Source organism: Agelaius phoeniceus, chromosome 22 (genome assembly GCF_051311805.1).
Source record: "Agelaius phoeniceus isolate bAgePho1 chromosome 22, bAgePho1.hap1, whole genome shotgun sequence".
Lineage (NCBI taxonomy): Eukaryota > Metazoa > Chordata > Aves > Passeriformes > Icteridae > Agelaius > Agelaius phoeniceus.
This window is the reverse complement of record NC_135286.1, coordinates 1557452-1573197: the sequence shown is the minus strand read 5'-3', so window position 1 is coordinate 1573197 and position 15746 is coordinate 1557452. Positions and strand designations below refer to the sequence as shown.

Here is a 15746-nt window from a genome sequence, read left to right as displayed (position 1 = left end):
TTCAGCATCCTGCCACCAGTTGCTTGATGCACAAAGCTGTTGCTGGAAGGGTTTGGCCCCAAGTCCTGCGAGTTTCCACTCTCTTTTCTTGCTGGTGCCTCCCTAAATCTTTGTCCTGTCACAGACATGTGAAGAAAGGAGGGTGGAGCTGGTGCCACACCCTGCACCTCCATAAGCACATCTCTGGGAGAGTTTCCCTCAAGGATGCTCTCAGGGAACGGGCCCAGTGCTTGGAGACCCCCAGTGCTGTGTCAGGGATTAAAAATAAAAGATTTATCAGATCAGGGTGCTGTGAGGTGCTCCTGGATGGGCAGCACTGCTGGAGAGCCCTGGGTGGGGCACAGCTGGTGGGTGGGTTCACAGTAGGGTTCATTCTGCTCTTAATTAAGAGCCATCAGGTAATTAATAAAGGGGTGCTGAGCAGAGGGAGCTTTGTGGGTCCTCCCTGGAGGCGTGGAGGGTCCCATCCTGCTGCTCACCCAGCACCTGATCCCATCCATCCCCATCCCAGCTCTGCCACCAGGTGCCCGTTCTCGACACCCCTGGGGAAAGGCAGCCCCGGGGCTGGAGGAGTTAAAGGCAGCTCCAGCAGCGTGGCAGCAGCTGACAAAGAGCAGTTTTATGTGTGATGAGCATGTCAGGCTGGAGAGGGAGGTGAGCTGCAGCATACCAATGACACCGGCGGGGCGGGACAGACGCTAATCCCGCAGGTCCCTGTCTCCTGCCTGCTCAGGGATGTCTGACAGCCCCGAGCGCTGCCAGCACCCAGCTGAGCGTGTTTTGGGGAGGGATTTGGGTGTTTTCAGGGCTGGGTGCTGGCACACCTGCTCCTGCTATGCCGAGAGGAGGAATCCGGGAAGCAAACAGCCGGCGTTGCCTTTCCGTGGGCACCCTGCTAAATCCGAGCGGCTCCCACCCTCCCCTTTGTCCTCCCCTTAATTAAGGGGAGGTAATTGTACTGAGTGGGGAGCTGGGGAGGGGAGGGTGAGGAGGAAGCCGTGCCAGTCGGGAATTTGCTGGCATGCAGGGACACGTGCGTGGTGTCACGTGCCAGTCTGGGATTCGCAGCCAGTCCTGTCTGAGGGGTCCGTGACTGTCGCCGTCTTTTGTTGGGAACTGGGTCACAGCACCCCCTGCCACCAGCCAGGCAGAGGGGGGGTGTCACATCCTTCTCCCCTTCCTTCTCTTTTCCCCCAATGTGGAGCTGCTCCATGGCTGGAGGTCAGAGAGTTCCTCTCCAGGTGTTTTCCCGCTTCTTAAGTTGGTGCTTTTTACAACAGGCTGCTCCAGGTGGAGCTCCCCTGCCACACCTGCAGCCCCAGCAAGAGATATTGGTGGTGGTCCCTTCTCATTGCCCCACCCTGGGTGCTGCTCCAACGTGGAGCTGCTCCATGGCTGGAAGTTAAGGAGAAACCTGTGTCCTCTCCAAGTGTTTTCCTGCTTGTTAAGTTGTTTTTTTTTTTTTTTATATCAGGGTGCTCCAGGTGGAGCTCCCCTGCCACACCTGCAGCCCCAACAAGAGATATTGGTGGTGATCCCTTCTCCTTGCCCACCCTGGGTGCTGCTGGGTGGCAGAGACCATTCCAGGAGCCCCGGGTGTCTGAGGGTGCTGGGCAGGAGCAGTGAGGGTACAGGAGGGTGCACGGTGTGTTTGGAGCAGGGAGAGGCAGGAAGGGACCTGCCTGGAGCCTCCTCTCTCCAGGACATTGTGTTCCCAGTGAGGTGTGTCCCTGTCTGTGGGGACAGGGATGGTGCAGAGGGAGTGGCTCTGGTGGTTGTTGGGAGCTGGGGTTTGGTGGTGTCAGCTCGGGTCCCGCCTGGGCTGGGCTGTGTGGCCAAGCAGCACCTGGTGGCCCTGTGAAATGGGCTTAGAGAATGTCTGGCTCTGCCTGTTTGGATCTCCAGCCTGCCCAAACCACACCGTGCAGATCCTGTGATCCCTTCCCAAGTTCCTTGGCCACAGGGTCCCCTCTCCCCACGGTGACCACAAGTTGCCTCCTGCCCTTTCTGGTAGCCAGGTCTGGGGCAAGTTCACAGGAACTGGATGTGCCTGGTGGAGGTTTCCCTGCTCCTGCATCCTCCCATGGCTGTGCTGCTTCCTTACAGATCTCTGACATCTACATCAGTGGGGAGCTGGGGGATATGTCAGCCAAGGAGAAGCTCCTGCTGTGGACACAGAAGGTGACAGCAGGTTACATCGGGCTGAAGTGCACCAACTTCTCCTCCTGCTGGAGCGATGGCAAGATGTTCAACGCCCTCATCCACAGATACAGGTAGGCAGGAAGCAGCAGTGGGAGTGTCATGAGGGTGGGAGAAGGGATGAGGATCTCCCAGGGGCCTCTGCCCACCACTGTGGTCAGTGATGGGCTGGATTGCTTGGAGATGTGGCAGGGAGGAATGTCTTTTATACCTGGAATTCTCTCTTCTGCCAGGTAGCTGTGGAGGGGGGGATGCTTGGAATGAGCAAAAGATACATCAGGGAAAAAAAATCTTGTTGAGGTTGGGGAGAGAGGCAGAAATGAAAAGCTTTAAAACTCTTGAGTGTTGCAGTGCTGCCCTTTTGCTCTCCATGAACAGCAGCACTTCCATCCATGCTTTTATCCAAGGATCTTGGAGGTCTCCCAAGCAGCAGTTAATCCTCTCTTGATTCCTTCTTCCCCAGCTGGCACCAAGAGGTTTTTCTTTGCAGCCTGAACCCCCCTTCCCAAGGGGGATGAGCCAGGGAAGTGCTGCAGCCCAGTCCCCTTGGAGAGCCCCACCCTGGAACAGGAGCTCAGACCAACCCTGGGAGCCACCCACGGCAGTGATGCCCACCCTGGACGCTCTGCCCTGGCCACCTGGTGCTGGTTGTGACTCTGGGGCGTGTCTTGCAGGCCAGATCTGGTGGACATGGAGAGGGTGCAGATCCAGAGCAACCGGGAGAACCTGGAGCAGGCCTTTGAGATCGCCGAGCGCCTGGGGGTCACACGGCTGCTGGATGCTGAAGGTGGGGGCCCAGGGCATGAGACCAGTGCAGGGACATGCCAGCTTCTCTTCCCACTCCCTTTCCTCACTGCCTTTCTGATTCTCTCCTGCCAGATGTGGACGTTCCCTCTCCAGATGAGAAATCTGTGATAACTTACGTGTCTTCAATCTACGATGCCTTTCCCAAAGTCCCCGAGGGAGGAGAAGGGATCAGCGCCATTGTAAGCACTGCTGAGGGCTGGGAGGCTGGGACAGCCTTTTGGGAGGCAGCTGGGGGTTGTGGGCAGGGTTTGGGGAAGGGTCTGTTCCCTGTGGAAGAGGGCTGAGGAGAGGGAGGAGGACCCCATTACGGTGTCTGCCCTATGAACTGCTGGGGTGTCTGTAAAGCCGCAGCACTGCCCAGGCTCTGGAGGAAAAAAGCTGAGCTTGGAGAGAGCAACTGGCAAGGAGGATCCTCCTCCTCCTCTCTGTACCTGGGATGGCATCACAGCAGGAAAGCCCTGGCACACGATCCACCCTGTAGCTTGTCTGTAGCACCTCAGTTCCCTGTGATTTGCCCACTAGCAGTGCTGGCAAAGACACTCTCGCCCCACAGGAGGTGGATTCGAGGTGGCTGGAGTACCAGACCCGTGTGGAGTCCCTCATCTCGTGGATCAAGCAGCACACGATACTCATGTCAGACAAATCCTTCCCCCAGAACCCTGTAGAGCTAAAGGTAGGTCCTGGACAAGGTCTCTCCTCAGTGTGTGCTGTGTCCAGTGCTGAGGGATGGGTGGTGGCAATCCCCAGGGTGGTTCCTGATGAGCCTTTCTCATCCCAGGCACTTTATAACCAGTACATACACTTCAAAGAAACTGAAATCCCAGCAAAGGAGCAGGAAAAAGGACAGATAGAGGAGCTCTACAAACTGCTAGAGGTAAGGATCATCCTGGCTGCCCGGAGGCTGGTAGGTGGGAATGCTGTGCTTTTTCAGCAAGACTGAACTGTGCTCAATTCAGGTTTATTTTGGAGTGGAGAAGTGGGAACACCCCTCAGGATAAACCAGGCAGCTCGCAGCTCGCTGCAGGAGCGCAGGCAGAGCCCCTCTTCCCTTGCTGTAATTCCCAGCAGAAATGCAATTCTGCTGATGTTTCCCTCAGGTTTGGATTGAATTTGGACGCATCAAGCTGCCCCAGGGCTACCACCCCAACGATGTGGAGGAGGAGTGGGGCAAGCTCATCATTGAGATGCTGGAGCGCGAGAAGCTCCTGCGGCCGGCGGTGGAGAGGTGGGTGCTGTGCCCCTGGCAGGGACATCCCCTGCTCCTTCCTCTTCCAAAACCCCTCTCTCACCTCCCTCTGTCATTCCAGGCTGGAATTGCTGCTACAAATCGCTAACAAAATCCAGAATGGTGCTCTGAGCTGTGAAGAAAAGCTCACCCTGGCGAAGAACACACTACAGGCTGTGAGTGGGGAGTGGGGTTTGCCCCTCCTGATTTTATTGATTTGTTTGTTTTCCTGCTCTTGTTTTGTGTCCATCTCCTCTCCTCTCTTCTGCTTGGGGTGGTGGGTTCCCCCTGGAACGTTTTCCTTTCTTTTCTGCCCTTGAGGTGCTGTAGGGGTGGTGGCAGATATTTGGTGATCTACAGATCACCCTGAGGACAGGGATGGGGAATGGTCTTGTCTCTGGGAATGCAGTAAGTGGGGCTGGACATCTGCAGAGGTGCTGGTGTGGAGGAGAACAGCACTTCTGGAACAGCTTGTTGAATATTTTTTTGTTGTATAATGAGGCTTAAAACCCCCAAAATCTGTTTTATTTGCCTGGTGGAAAGGACTCAGTGGCAGACCCTGGGTGGGGAACAGGTTTCTGAAGAGATTTTCTTTGTTATAGGAGAAAAGAGATACCAGGAGCCCCAGCACTCTCAGACACATGGGGCTTCTGGAATGGTCACTGCCACCCAGCAGCACCCAGGGTGGGCAGTGAGAAGGGACCACTGTGGTGGTGTTTACAGGGCTCTCGGGATGAGAATCTTGACTCCATGTTTCAGAAGGCTGATTTATTATTTTATGATAGATATTATATTAAAAGAAAATGATTTATTAAAACTACACTAAAGAATAGAGGAAAGGATTTCATCAGAAGGCTTGAAAGGAAAGGAATGGAATGATAGTAAAATTTTGTGATTGATTAGAGAGTCTGAGACAGGTGGACTGTGATTGGCCATTAATTAAAAACAACCACATGAGACCAATGAAAGTGCCCCTGTTGCATTCCACAGCAGCAGAAAATCATTGTTTACATTTTGTTTCTAAGACCTCTCAGCTTCTCAGGAGAAAAAAATCCTAACAAAAAGATTTTTCATGAAACGTGTCCGTAACAGACCACCACCAATATCTCTTGTTGGGGCTGCAGGTGTGGCAGGGCAGCTCCACCTGGAGCATAAAAAAACCAACTTAAGAGGCAGGAAAACACTTGGAGAGGAGCTCTCTGACCTCCAGCCATGGAGCAGCTCCACGTTGGGGGAAAAGGGAAGGGTGCGGAGAAGGACGTGACAGGGGGCGGTGGCAGGGGATGCTGTGACCCAGCACCCTGTGCCTCTCAGCCCCACTCAGGGCTGAGGGGACTCATCCTGAGTGTCCCCTGTGCCCTCAGGATGCTGCTCACCTGGAGGCAGGCCAGCCGGTGCAGCACGAGGCGGACGTGGTGGCGTTCCTGCAGGAGAGCGAGGGGCTCATCCGCCAGCTCCAGGTGGACGTGCAGATCCTCCGCGACGAGAACTACTACCAGCTGGAGGAGCTGGTGTTCAGGTGACCTTGAGAAGCTTCCTCAGGGGCTGCACAGCCCCTCTGTGTGGGGCACAGCCCCTCAGGGGCTGCACAGCCCCTCTGTGTGGGGCACGTGTGTGGTCACCGATTGCTGCGGTGTTTTGAGGGTCCCCAGGATGAAGTGAGAGATGAGAATTGACTCCATATCATATCATAAAATAACAAATCAGAAGGCTGATTTGTTATTTTATGATATATTATATTATATTCTATTATATTTATATTATATTATATTATATTTATATTATACTTATATTATATTATATTGATATATTAAAGCTATACTAAAGAAAGAGAAAGGAGACATCAGAAGTTTAGGCGAGAATGATAATAAAAACTTGTGACTGATCAGAGTCCTGACACAGCTGAACTGGGATTGTTTATTAAATTAAAACAATTCACATGGAAGCAATCCAAAATGCACTTGTTGGTAAGCAACCCCCAAATCACATTCCAAGCAATCAGGTAATTGTTGTTTAAGTTTTTTTTCTGAGGCTTCTCAGGATGAGGTGAGAGATGAGAATTGACTCCCAAGTTGTCAGAAGGCTGATTTGTTATTTTATGATATTGTATTATATTAAAAGAAAATGATATACTAAACCTATACTAAAGAAAGAGAAAGGAGACATCAGAAGTTTAGACAAGAATGATAATAAAAACCCATGACAGACTCAGAGAGTCTGACACAGCTGGACAGGGGTTGTTTATTAAATTAAAACAATTCACATGGAACCAATCCAAAATGCACTTGTTGGTGAGCAACCCCCAAACCACATTCCAAGCAATCAGGTAATTATTGTTTACTTTTTTTTTTTTCTGAGGCTTCTCAGCTTCTCAGGAGGAAAATCCTGGCAAAGGGATTTTTCAGAAAATATCATGGTGACACACGTGTCCATCTCCTTACCTGATCTATGGTCTCATAAGCTCTTGGTGATTTATTTCACACCCAAGATAGCTCAGCTGCCTTAGAAGGCATAAAATTAGCAGGATGGCTTCTGTGGTAGTGTTGGAAACAAAAAAGTTTTAATAAAAGGCAAAATAACAAAACTCTTTACAGAGGAAAAACTGAGCCAGGTGCAGGAGGTTCTTGTTCTTGGTAAAACACCTCACAAAAGCAATTAGTTTATTTGTGCTCTTCTTTTTCTAGTAAATTGCTCAGGTGGGACTTTCTGGCTCCTGTCCAATTGGCCACCCTTAAGTTTGCAGTGAAGTCCCCCCAGGTGCTACGAGGTGTCTTTATCTAATGGAGGCGAGAAACTTCTGGGTTTATTTCCTTTTCAAAGAGACCAAGGAGAGTTCTGTCGCTCTGTGACACATTCCCATCCTTACCCACTCCTTGCTTGCTTCCCCAGGATCATGAGGCTGCAGGACGAGCTGGTGACGCTGAGGTTGGAGTGCACCAACCTGTACAGGAAGGGCCATTTCTCCACCCTGGAGCTGGTGCCCACGTCCACACTGAGCACGACACACCTGAAGGGCGAGTCCCTGACCAAGGGGCTCCACACCTCCTCGGCCTCCTGGTTCAGGAAGCCCATGACCAGGATGGAGCTGGTGGCCATCTCCTCCTCTGAAGATGAAGGCAGCCTTCGCTTCGTCTACGAGCTGCTGGCCTGGGTGGAGGAGATGCAGGTGAGGAGATGCTGGGCCAAGCCTCCTGCCTGTGCTCAGGCTGATGTGGGAAGCTGCCCCCAGGCCTTTTCCTGCCTTTGTCTGTGAATAGTTGCTTTGGTGGTTTGTCGTTTTTGGAGATCTGAGGCTTCTGTCTGGAGCTGGGTTTTCTCTCTTGTGGTCCTGCTGGCCAGTGGGGACCAGAGGAGCCTTTCAAAGCTGGATCTGGGATTTCTCTCTTGTGATTCTGCTGGCCAGTGGGGACCAGAGGAGCCTTTCAAAGCTGGATCTGGGATTTCTCTCTTGTGGTCCTGCTGGCCAGTGGGGATCACAGGAGCCTTTCAAGGCTGGATCTGGGTTTTCTCTCTTGTGGTCCTGCTGGCCAGTGGGGACCAGAGGAGCCTTTCAAAGCTGGAAGCAGATCTGTGCTGATGCAGTCACTTTCCCACGTGGGTGGGAACCTTGTGTAGGCTGTCCCAGAAATATTCAGAGTTGGAGCACTGGCTTAGGATCTTCTACCAAGACTGGGAGGTGTTTGTTCCCTCTGGAGTGACCTGGGAGGATTCCTGGTGTCCCTTTGAGAGCAGAATGAGCAGTGCTGACCTGAGCCTCTTGGTTTCAGATGAGGCTGGAGCGGGCAGAGTGGGGCACTGACCTGCCAAGTGTGGAATCCCAGCTGGAGACCCAGAGGCACATCCACGCCAGCGTGGAGGACCTGGGCTCCAGCGTGAAGGAGGCCAGGATGTATGAGGTATGGTGGGGGACACCAGGCGTGGGAAATGAGGGAAATTAGGATCAGCTCTTGTGGGTCACTTTCCTGGGACAGAGGATTTTTAAGGCTGGAGCTTCTAAATTGATGCAGTGCTGCCCTGAGCCATCCTCTCCACCCTCCCCTTCCTCATGCAGAGCTGTGGAGAAAGATTTGGGGATGGGTTTCTGGGTGATCCTGTCCTGTGAAGGGTAACAGGAGCATTTCTCATCCTTCAGGGCAAAATGTCTCCAAATTTCCGTGCCAGCTACACAGAGACACTGGGCAAGCTGGAGACTCAGTACTGCAAACTGATGGTGAGTCTGGGGGCCCTCCCTGCTCCTAGGCTAGGGAGAGGGGGAAAAAAAAACATCAGAACAGAGCAGGGAGGAGGAATAATAAACCATTCTTGGTGTCCAGGAAACCTCCAGCTTCAGGCTGAGGCACCTGCAGAGCCTGCATGGATTCGTGTCCAGGGCCACTGCTGAGCTGATCTGGCTGAATGAGAAGGAGGAGGAGGAGCTGGCCTACGACTGGAGTGACAACAACCCCAACATTGCAGCCAAGAAGAATTACTTCTCAGTGAGTGCTGGGAGGGCAGGTGCTGCTTCTGGTCCTCTGTGGAGCCCTCAGATCCCAACAGACCCGAAATCCTGAGGCTGGATGCTCCCTCCCAGCTCCCTGAGCTTGTTGTGCCTGAACAGAGCTGATGGAAGCTCTCCCCAGAGCAGAAAATGAAATGAATGTGTTGTTCAATTGAATTGCAATCAAAGAGGCATCAAAAGATGTATTTTTAGCATTATTTTAGAGCTCAAGGCATCTTGAACTAGCGGGGGCGAGGGGGGTAAGTCTGAGCCAAAGAGGAAAATTGATTCCTCTTTACAGCAGTATAAACAAATTCCCATCTTTCCACAATCACTGTGTGAAGCTGAAGAGGTCCCTGGGCAGGTTTCCAGAGCCTGTTTGGAGCACAGGAGGCAGATTCCTGTAGGGAACGGGGCTGTGGTGCCATGCTGGATTCCCTGGCATCCACCGGTACCTCCTTTAGAGCTTCCACGCTGTGTTGGTTGGACACGTGGTCTGAGTGAGGTCCCAGGGCTGAGGTTTGGGCTTTCCCTCCTGCAGGAGCTGACAGCAGAGCTGGAAGAGAAGCAGGACATCTTCCGTTCCCTCCAGGACACGGCTGAGCTGCTCTCCCTGGAGAACCACCCGGCCAAGCAAACCGTGGAGGTGAGCAGGAACCTGGGGGGTTCCCAAGGCTCAAATCACCTCAGCTGGAACTGGGAGAGTCACTGCCTCACCCCACAGTGCCTGGTGAGGTGTTTTGTGGTGGCAGGACATCAGGGCAGTGGTAGAGCTTCTTAATTTTGGGATTTTGGGAAGTGGCCATTCCCAAATAATCGCCACCTCAAATTAGGACACAAACAAACAGAGAATGAGCCTGGCAGAGCTGTGGGGTTCACAAGGGTCAGATCACCTCAGATGGAATTAAAAGACTCACTGCCTCACCCCACAGTGCCTGATGAGGTGTTTTATGGTGGCAGGACATCAGTGCAGTGGTAGAGCTTCTTAATTTTGGGATTTTGGGAAGTGGCCGTTCCCAAATAATCGCCACCTCAAATTAGGACACAAACACACAGAGCATGAGCCTTTCCCACAGAGAGGTGATGGAGAGAATGGCCTTGGCTGCCCTGGGGTCATCCAGGCTTGCAGGGACACTGTGGTGGTGAAGCAAAGGGCTGTGGGAACCTTTTCCATGGGGTAAAAGCAAAACTGTTCCTGCCTCTGGCATCGTGGGTGACATGGGGACACTGAGACAGGGTCTGCCATCTCCTGTGTCCAAACCCTCCTGGCTGTGGTCAGATTTTGGTCATTTCTGTCCCTCCCTCAGGCTCCTGTATCCTTGCTGTGCCCCTCCTGGCTGTCAGCTCCCTATTCCAGTGCCTTTTTCTGTGTTTTCCACAGGCCTACAGTGCTGCTGTGCACACCCAGTGGCAGTGGATCAAGCAGCTCTGCCTGTGCGTGGAGCAGCACGTCAAGGAGAACGCTGCCTATTTCCAGGTATTTGGGGCCAGATTCCCTCAGTCCCATCTGCTGAATCCCACTCCATGAGCTCCTCACACTGCTGTTGTCCTTGATGGAGAGGAAGAAGGGATTTTTTTTTTCTTCTCTGGAATATCTGTTTAGCTGCTCCCTGGGCATTTCTAGGGGAAAAAGGGATCAACAATTCCCTGTAGTTCTGCTCATCCACGTGGGATGGTCCTACCCTTGCAGCCCTAAAGCCAGAGAGCAGTGTCAGGAGCTGCTGGCTGAGCCTTTGGGGTGCTCCTTGGCTGTCTCCAGGCTGCTCAGGGGGCTTGCCCAGGCCCCTGTGACCCTTTTTGCTTTGGCAGTTCTTCAGCGACGCCCGGGAGTCGGAGGCGTACCTGCGGAACCTGCAGGACTCCATCAAAAGGAAATATTCCTGCGACCACAACACGAGCCTGACGCGGCTGGAGGACCTCCTGCAGGACTCCATGGTGGGTTCTCTGACACCCAGCACCCTGCTCTGGTTGCCTGGGACACCTCTTGCTCCCCAGGGAGAGCTGAGCTCTGTATCCCCACAGTTTGGTGGGATGTGGTTTGTGTTCCACCTCAGGCAGTGATTTGCTTGCCCTTGGAGCTGCTGAATGAGCTGCAGGCTGGGCTGGCCACAGCTGTGTGGTGTAGCTGGGGTTGGCCACTGTCATTTGGAGGCACCATCTGACCTCTGTGTGTCCTCAGGGTGAGGAGCAGGCTGTGCAAGATCACAACCTGGGCTGCTCCTGCCCCAGCCGTGCCCATCCTGCTGGAGTCCTGCTGACCAAGGCAGGGCCTCGAGGATGCTCCTGGTTCTGCTTTTTGGAGCTGGTGGAGAAATGCCTGCTCTTTATCCAGCCCAAATCCTGTGTTAATCCATGCTGCTGGATGGGGGGAGAGCCAGGGCAGCCTGGCTGTGCCAGGGGCTGATCTCTGAACACGTGGCCTGGCTTAGCTGAGCAGAGCAGAGCCCAGGCTGTGGCACTGTCACCTTCTTGCCTGATTTGGCCTGAAAAAAACCAACCTAAAAACAACCCCCAAGGAGCAAAGCATCAGCTGGTGTTGGACAGCGGGGTCAGGGGAGGATTTGGGCTGTGGCTGAAGTGCTGAGCTGTGGTGACAGGGTCAGGAGGTGACACTGAGAGTGTGGAGGCAGGTGGTCACCAAGAAGGGCACAGCAGGCTGTCCCCAGTGGCACTGGGGTGCCCTTACTGGGGGTGATGGGTGCATCAGCACTGGCTTCTCTCCTGGAGGCCTGGGGGCTCCCCCATCCTCTCTCAGGGTTGTCCTGGCCTGTCTCTGGTGCTGCCAGGACCTGGAGCAGCCAGGCTGGCTCCCAGGGTCTGTGTTTGGGAGCCCTGGCACATCTGGGGTGGGAGAGGCTGTTCTGGGCAGCCAGAGAGTGGCCACAAACCCAGGACTGGGGCAGCTGCCCTGAGCTCAGCTATATTACTCTTTCTTACCTAATAAGTGAAAGTTGTATTTCTTCCAATCATGCTCCCTGGGAGACAGGCACAGGTAGTTTATTTAATCATTTATTCTTTTATTTTAATTTTATTTAATTTTATTTTTTTTAACCATTAAATTCTCCTCCACTGTTTTAGCACACTAACCAACCCCAGAGTACCAAGCATGAGGGAGAACCTTTTCTGGGATCCTTTGTTTTGAAACCTTTGCCGCAGCCAGCAGGGGCTGAGCTGTCACTACTCACACGAGCTGCCAGTGTTGTGATCTGCACATGTCTCCAGAGGCTGTTCCAGGGGAGCTTTGCCACCATTCCCCCCTGGGCTGGCACCATCACCTCACCCAGCAGGGATTTGTAGGAATAAAATTTCCTGCAGCTGGCAGATCTCTCCCCAAAGCCAGAGGCCTGTGCGATCGCTCCACCCCGAGCCCCTTCTCCTGAGATGTTTGATCCCCATAATTCATCATCTCCCATTCCAGCCGTTGGTTTAAACACCCTTTCATCCTTTGCTTTAGAGAGGGAGCATGCTTCCCTGGGCTCTCTTGCAGGCAGCCAAACATCCCCAGCTTTGGGCTGGACATTGTCCTGCTCTCAGCCCCTCACAGCTCCTGGGACTTTGTTTTGGTGGATGTTGTGTTTTTTTTGTTTTCCCTTTTGAAAGAAAACATTTTCTTGTCCTACCAGCCAGAGAGGCAGAGGTGTGCATGTGGCTTTGCAGGGCAGTGGGAGTAGCAGTGATGTCCCATCCCATCTCCTCTTCCCACCCTGCCAGGGCAGCAGGATCTCCTGAGGTGTTTGCTCAGCCCTTGCAGGCCAGCACTGGGGTGGGGGGCGAGCTGAGCTGCCTGGCACAGGCCTCCCCTCACCACCCTTGAGCAGCCCATCCTCCTTGTCCCTGCCAGGATGAGAAGGAGCAGCTGATCCAGTCCAAGAGCTCCGTTGCCAGCCTGGTGGGACGGTCCAAAAGCATCGTCCAGCTCCGGCCCAGGAACCCAGAGCATGCTGTGAAGAGCACCATCCCCATCAAGGCTGTCTGTGACTACAGGCAGATCGAGGTGAGGGCTGCCAGGGTGCAGGTGGCACTTGGGAAGGGAAGGCAGGGACAAGGGAGTGACACCCGGGGTGGTTTAGGATGAGAGCTGTAGGATCTGTCAGGGGAAAGCAGGAGTGGGCAGACAGGGGGAGGAAAACAGCAGGGATGTTTTTCCTGGAGCAGATTTCCACGTCTCAGATTTATTCTGGGCAGGAGCTGGAGTCCTTTCCCCTTCCAAGGAGGATGGGCTTCATCAGGCTGAGCCAAACAAGCCCGTGGGTGGCAGCAGCTCCTCCCTGTGACTTCCCTGTCCCTTCCTCTCCCGGCACGAGCGTGCCGCACTGCCTGGCGCCGTTCCAGGCTGCTGCTCCATTAAAACACATCCATCTGTGGATTTCTGGGAGCTGGCTCACCCCCAGGAGAGGGGCTGGCAGCAGGGACAGGCGTGCACAGCCCTGCTGCTGGTTTCTGATGGGCTCCTGGTGCCGGTGCTGTCGCAGATCACCATCTGCAGGAACGACGAGTGTGTCCTGGAGGACAATTCCCAGAGGACCAAGTGGAAGGTGATCAGCCCCACAGGGAATGAGGCCATGGTGCCTTCTGTCTGCTTCCTGATCCCCCCACCCAACAAAGAGGCCATCGAGATGGCCAACAGGTAACTTGGTGACAGTCACAAAGAGATGGGATGGTGGGGATGGAGGTGTGAAGGTGGTTTGTGGTGAGGAAAGGAATCCCTCATGGTTCTACAGCTGCAACCTCCATTGCAGAGACTGCTGCTGTAGCTTGCAAAATGAAAAAAATGACAATTTGGGAGGAGGGATCCCCCCAGGGATCTCTGGCACTGAACAGCAGGAGCATCACTCCCTGTGTGGTGCCAGACTGGGGTCACTGGGCTGATGGGCTGCTCTCTGCCAGTGATGGCTGGAGGATTAGCAGGGTCAGGGCTGGGTTTGCTGGGAAGATCCAGGGCTGATGGAGCTGCTCCTTTCCCCTTGCAGGGTGGAGCAGCTGTACCAGAAAGTGATGGCTCTCTGGCACCAGCTGCACATGAACACAAAGAGCCTCATCTCCTGGAACTACCTGAGGAAGGACATAGCCCTGGTGCAGAGCTTCAGCATGGAAAAGGTACAGAGGAACTTCCCTGCCTGGTTCTGGGGTTGTGCTGCTCTCCAGGCTTCTCTGTGTGGCCAAAGAGAGGGGAAAACCAGGAAGTGGGGAAATCAAGGGTCTTTACACCTGGAACAGCGCACACCTTGAAAAGGGTCACAGTTTACAGCTATAGGGAAAAGGGGAACAGTTTACACCTTGAAAACCTGAGCTTGAGGGTGCTGTACAAAAGGATTGCAGCTTTTCCCAATAAAAAGAGCATTAGGAGTTTGCTGCTGCTGAGAGATTGTGGATTGAACATTTCATTAGGGAGTGAGCACGGCTTGGGGGAGGCATGGAGGATTTACCTCTGAAAATACTCCTGGGGCAGATGAATGCGGTTCAGTTGGCATGCAGGATGTTGTTCCTGATGTTTGGACGTGCCTCTTTTTCCACTCACAGCTGAGATCCTTGGCTCAAGGGGAGTGTCAGCAAGCCCTGAAGAGCCTGCAGGGCCACTACGAGGATTTCCTGCAGGACAGCCGGGACTCAGAGCTCTTCTCCGTGTCGGACCGGCTGCGCCTGGAGGAGGAAGTGGAGTCTTCCAAGGAACACATCCGGCAGCTGCTGGAGTCCATGGAGAACGGTGAGCTTCAAAGGGCCTGATGCTTTAACCAGGAGCTGTGGGAGCTCATACACAAAGGATTTATGGGATGGCTTCGTGGTCTCCTTTTCCTGAGCTAGCTGGTTGATGGTGTGAGCAGCTGCTCTCATTATTCCTCCATCTATCCATCCAAGTGTTCGGCCTTTGTCCAGCACTGCTCCTGCAGAGAGGCCTTGGCTTTGCAGCTTCAGCTGGGCTGCTGAGTCCTCTTCCCCTTGGAGTGTTGGCAGAGGGGACGCATTCCAAGCAAGGAGCTCTTCCTGCAGTCAGTCTTTGGGATAATACACGTGGTGGTGGCACTTGTGACACCGTGAGTCCCACCAGGAGCCAAGACTCCGGTCCTGTGGCTGGACTCACTTCCAGAAGGAGATGATTTAATAATTTAATTCAGGTGTTTTCCATCTGAGCTCAGAAATGGAGGTGTCCAATTAAGGTGTTTTCTACCTGAGCAGAGATGCTCAGAGGCTGCACTCAGCTCTGGGCATTCCAGCAGGTCCCGTTTGGGACAGCTACTGAACCAGCACTGCTTGAGCTGCTGTTCTGTGTGTCTCTGCCTTGCAGAGGACAAGGATGAGACCGTTGCCAGGACGTACCTGTCTGAGCTGAAGAACATCCGCCTGCGGCTGGAGGAGTGCGAGCAGCGGCTCGTGAGCCGCATCCAGGCCCCGAGCGGCGCCCGGGCAGACGGGGACACCATCCAGGAGAACACCCTGCGCATGGCAGAGCAGGAGGTCAGGCCTGCTGCTGGCAGCTGGGCAGGGGAGGGCTGACAGGGACACGCACCCAAAAACAGCTGTGGCTCCTCTGCGTGGGCGAGGGGATCTTGGGGTTTTGAGGGGATCTTGGGGTTTTGAGGGAATCTTGGGGTTTTGAGGGGATCTTGGGGTTTTGAGGGAATCTGGCTGTGCAGAAGGCAGCAGGGAAGCTCAGCAGGTGGGCAGCCTGCTTCATTTCCTGACAGCTCCTTGGCCAAGGGCAATCCTGCTTTTTCCCCCTGCTTTTTCCCCCTGCTTTTTCCCCCTGCCTGTTTCCCCTTTTCCCTGCCTTTTCCCTGCCTCTTTGGGCTCTCCTTTCACGCTGTCTCTCCCGTGCAGCGCACACAGGAGGATCTGCAGCAGCTGCAGTCAGAGCTCCGGGTTGTGTCTGAGAGGTGCTACAGCTTCCTGGACAAAGCTCCTGCAGGGCCCAGCACGCCCCACCTGCGCTCAGAGCTGGACTTGGTGGTGAACAAGATGGAGCAGACACATGGGCTGTCTTCCATCTACCTGGAAAAGTGAGTTGGGGACGTGCCTCTGTTCCCTTTTGAGTGTTCCCAG

At 54.0% G+C, this 15746-nt stretch overlaps 1 protein-coding gene across 23 annotated transcripts in view; it reads left to right on the top strand.

Moving 5' to 3' along the window:
• Positions 1-15746, top strand: part of MACF1 (microtubule actin crosslinking factor 1) — a 141574-nt gene that overhangs the window by 44180 nt on the left and 81648 nt on the right. For all 23 annotated transcript variants that reach the window (XM_077189634.1, XM_077189639.1, XM_077189633.1 and 20 more), the window contains 21 exons: positions 2107-2273; positions 2874-2986; positions 3079-3185; positions 3560-3679; positions 3785-3880; positions 4104-4231; positions 4314-4407; positions 5596-5750; positions 7121-7397; positions 7999-8127; positions 8364-8441; positions 8545-8706; positions 9250-9354; positions 10090-10185; positions 10518-10643; positions 12550-12702; positions 13181-13335; positions 13679-13805; positions 14229-14412; positions 14992-15161; positions 15525-15703. In XM_077189634.1, the coding sequence (XP_077045749.1) occupies positions 2107-2273; positions 2874-2986; positions 3079-3185; positions 3560-3679; positions 3785-3880; positions 4104-4231; positions 4314-4407; positions 5596-5750; positions 7121-7397; positions 7999-8127; positions 8364-8441; positions 8545-8706; positions 9250-9354; positions 10090-10185; positions 10518-10643; positions 12550-12702; positions 13181-13335; positions 13679-13805; positions 14229-14412; positions 14992-15161; positions 15525-15703 (2921 nt within the window). The remainder of the gene's footprint in view (positions 1-2106; positions 2274-2873; positions 2987-3078; positions 3186-3559; positions 3680-3784; positions 3881-4103; positions 4232-4313; positions 4408-5595; positions 5751-7120; positions 7398-7998; positions 8128-8363; positions 8442-8544; positions 8707-9249; positions 9355-10089; positions 10186-10517; positions 10644-12549; positions 12703-13180; positions 13336-13678; positions 13806-14228; positions 14413-14991; positions 15162-15524; positions 15704-15746) is intronic.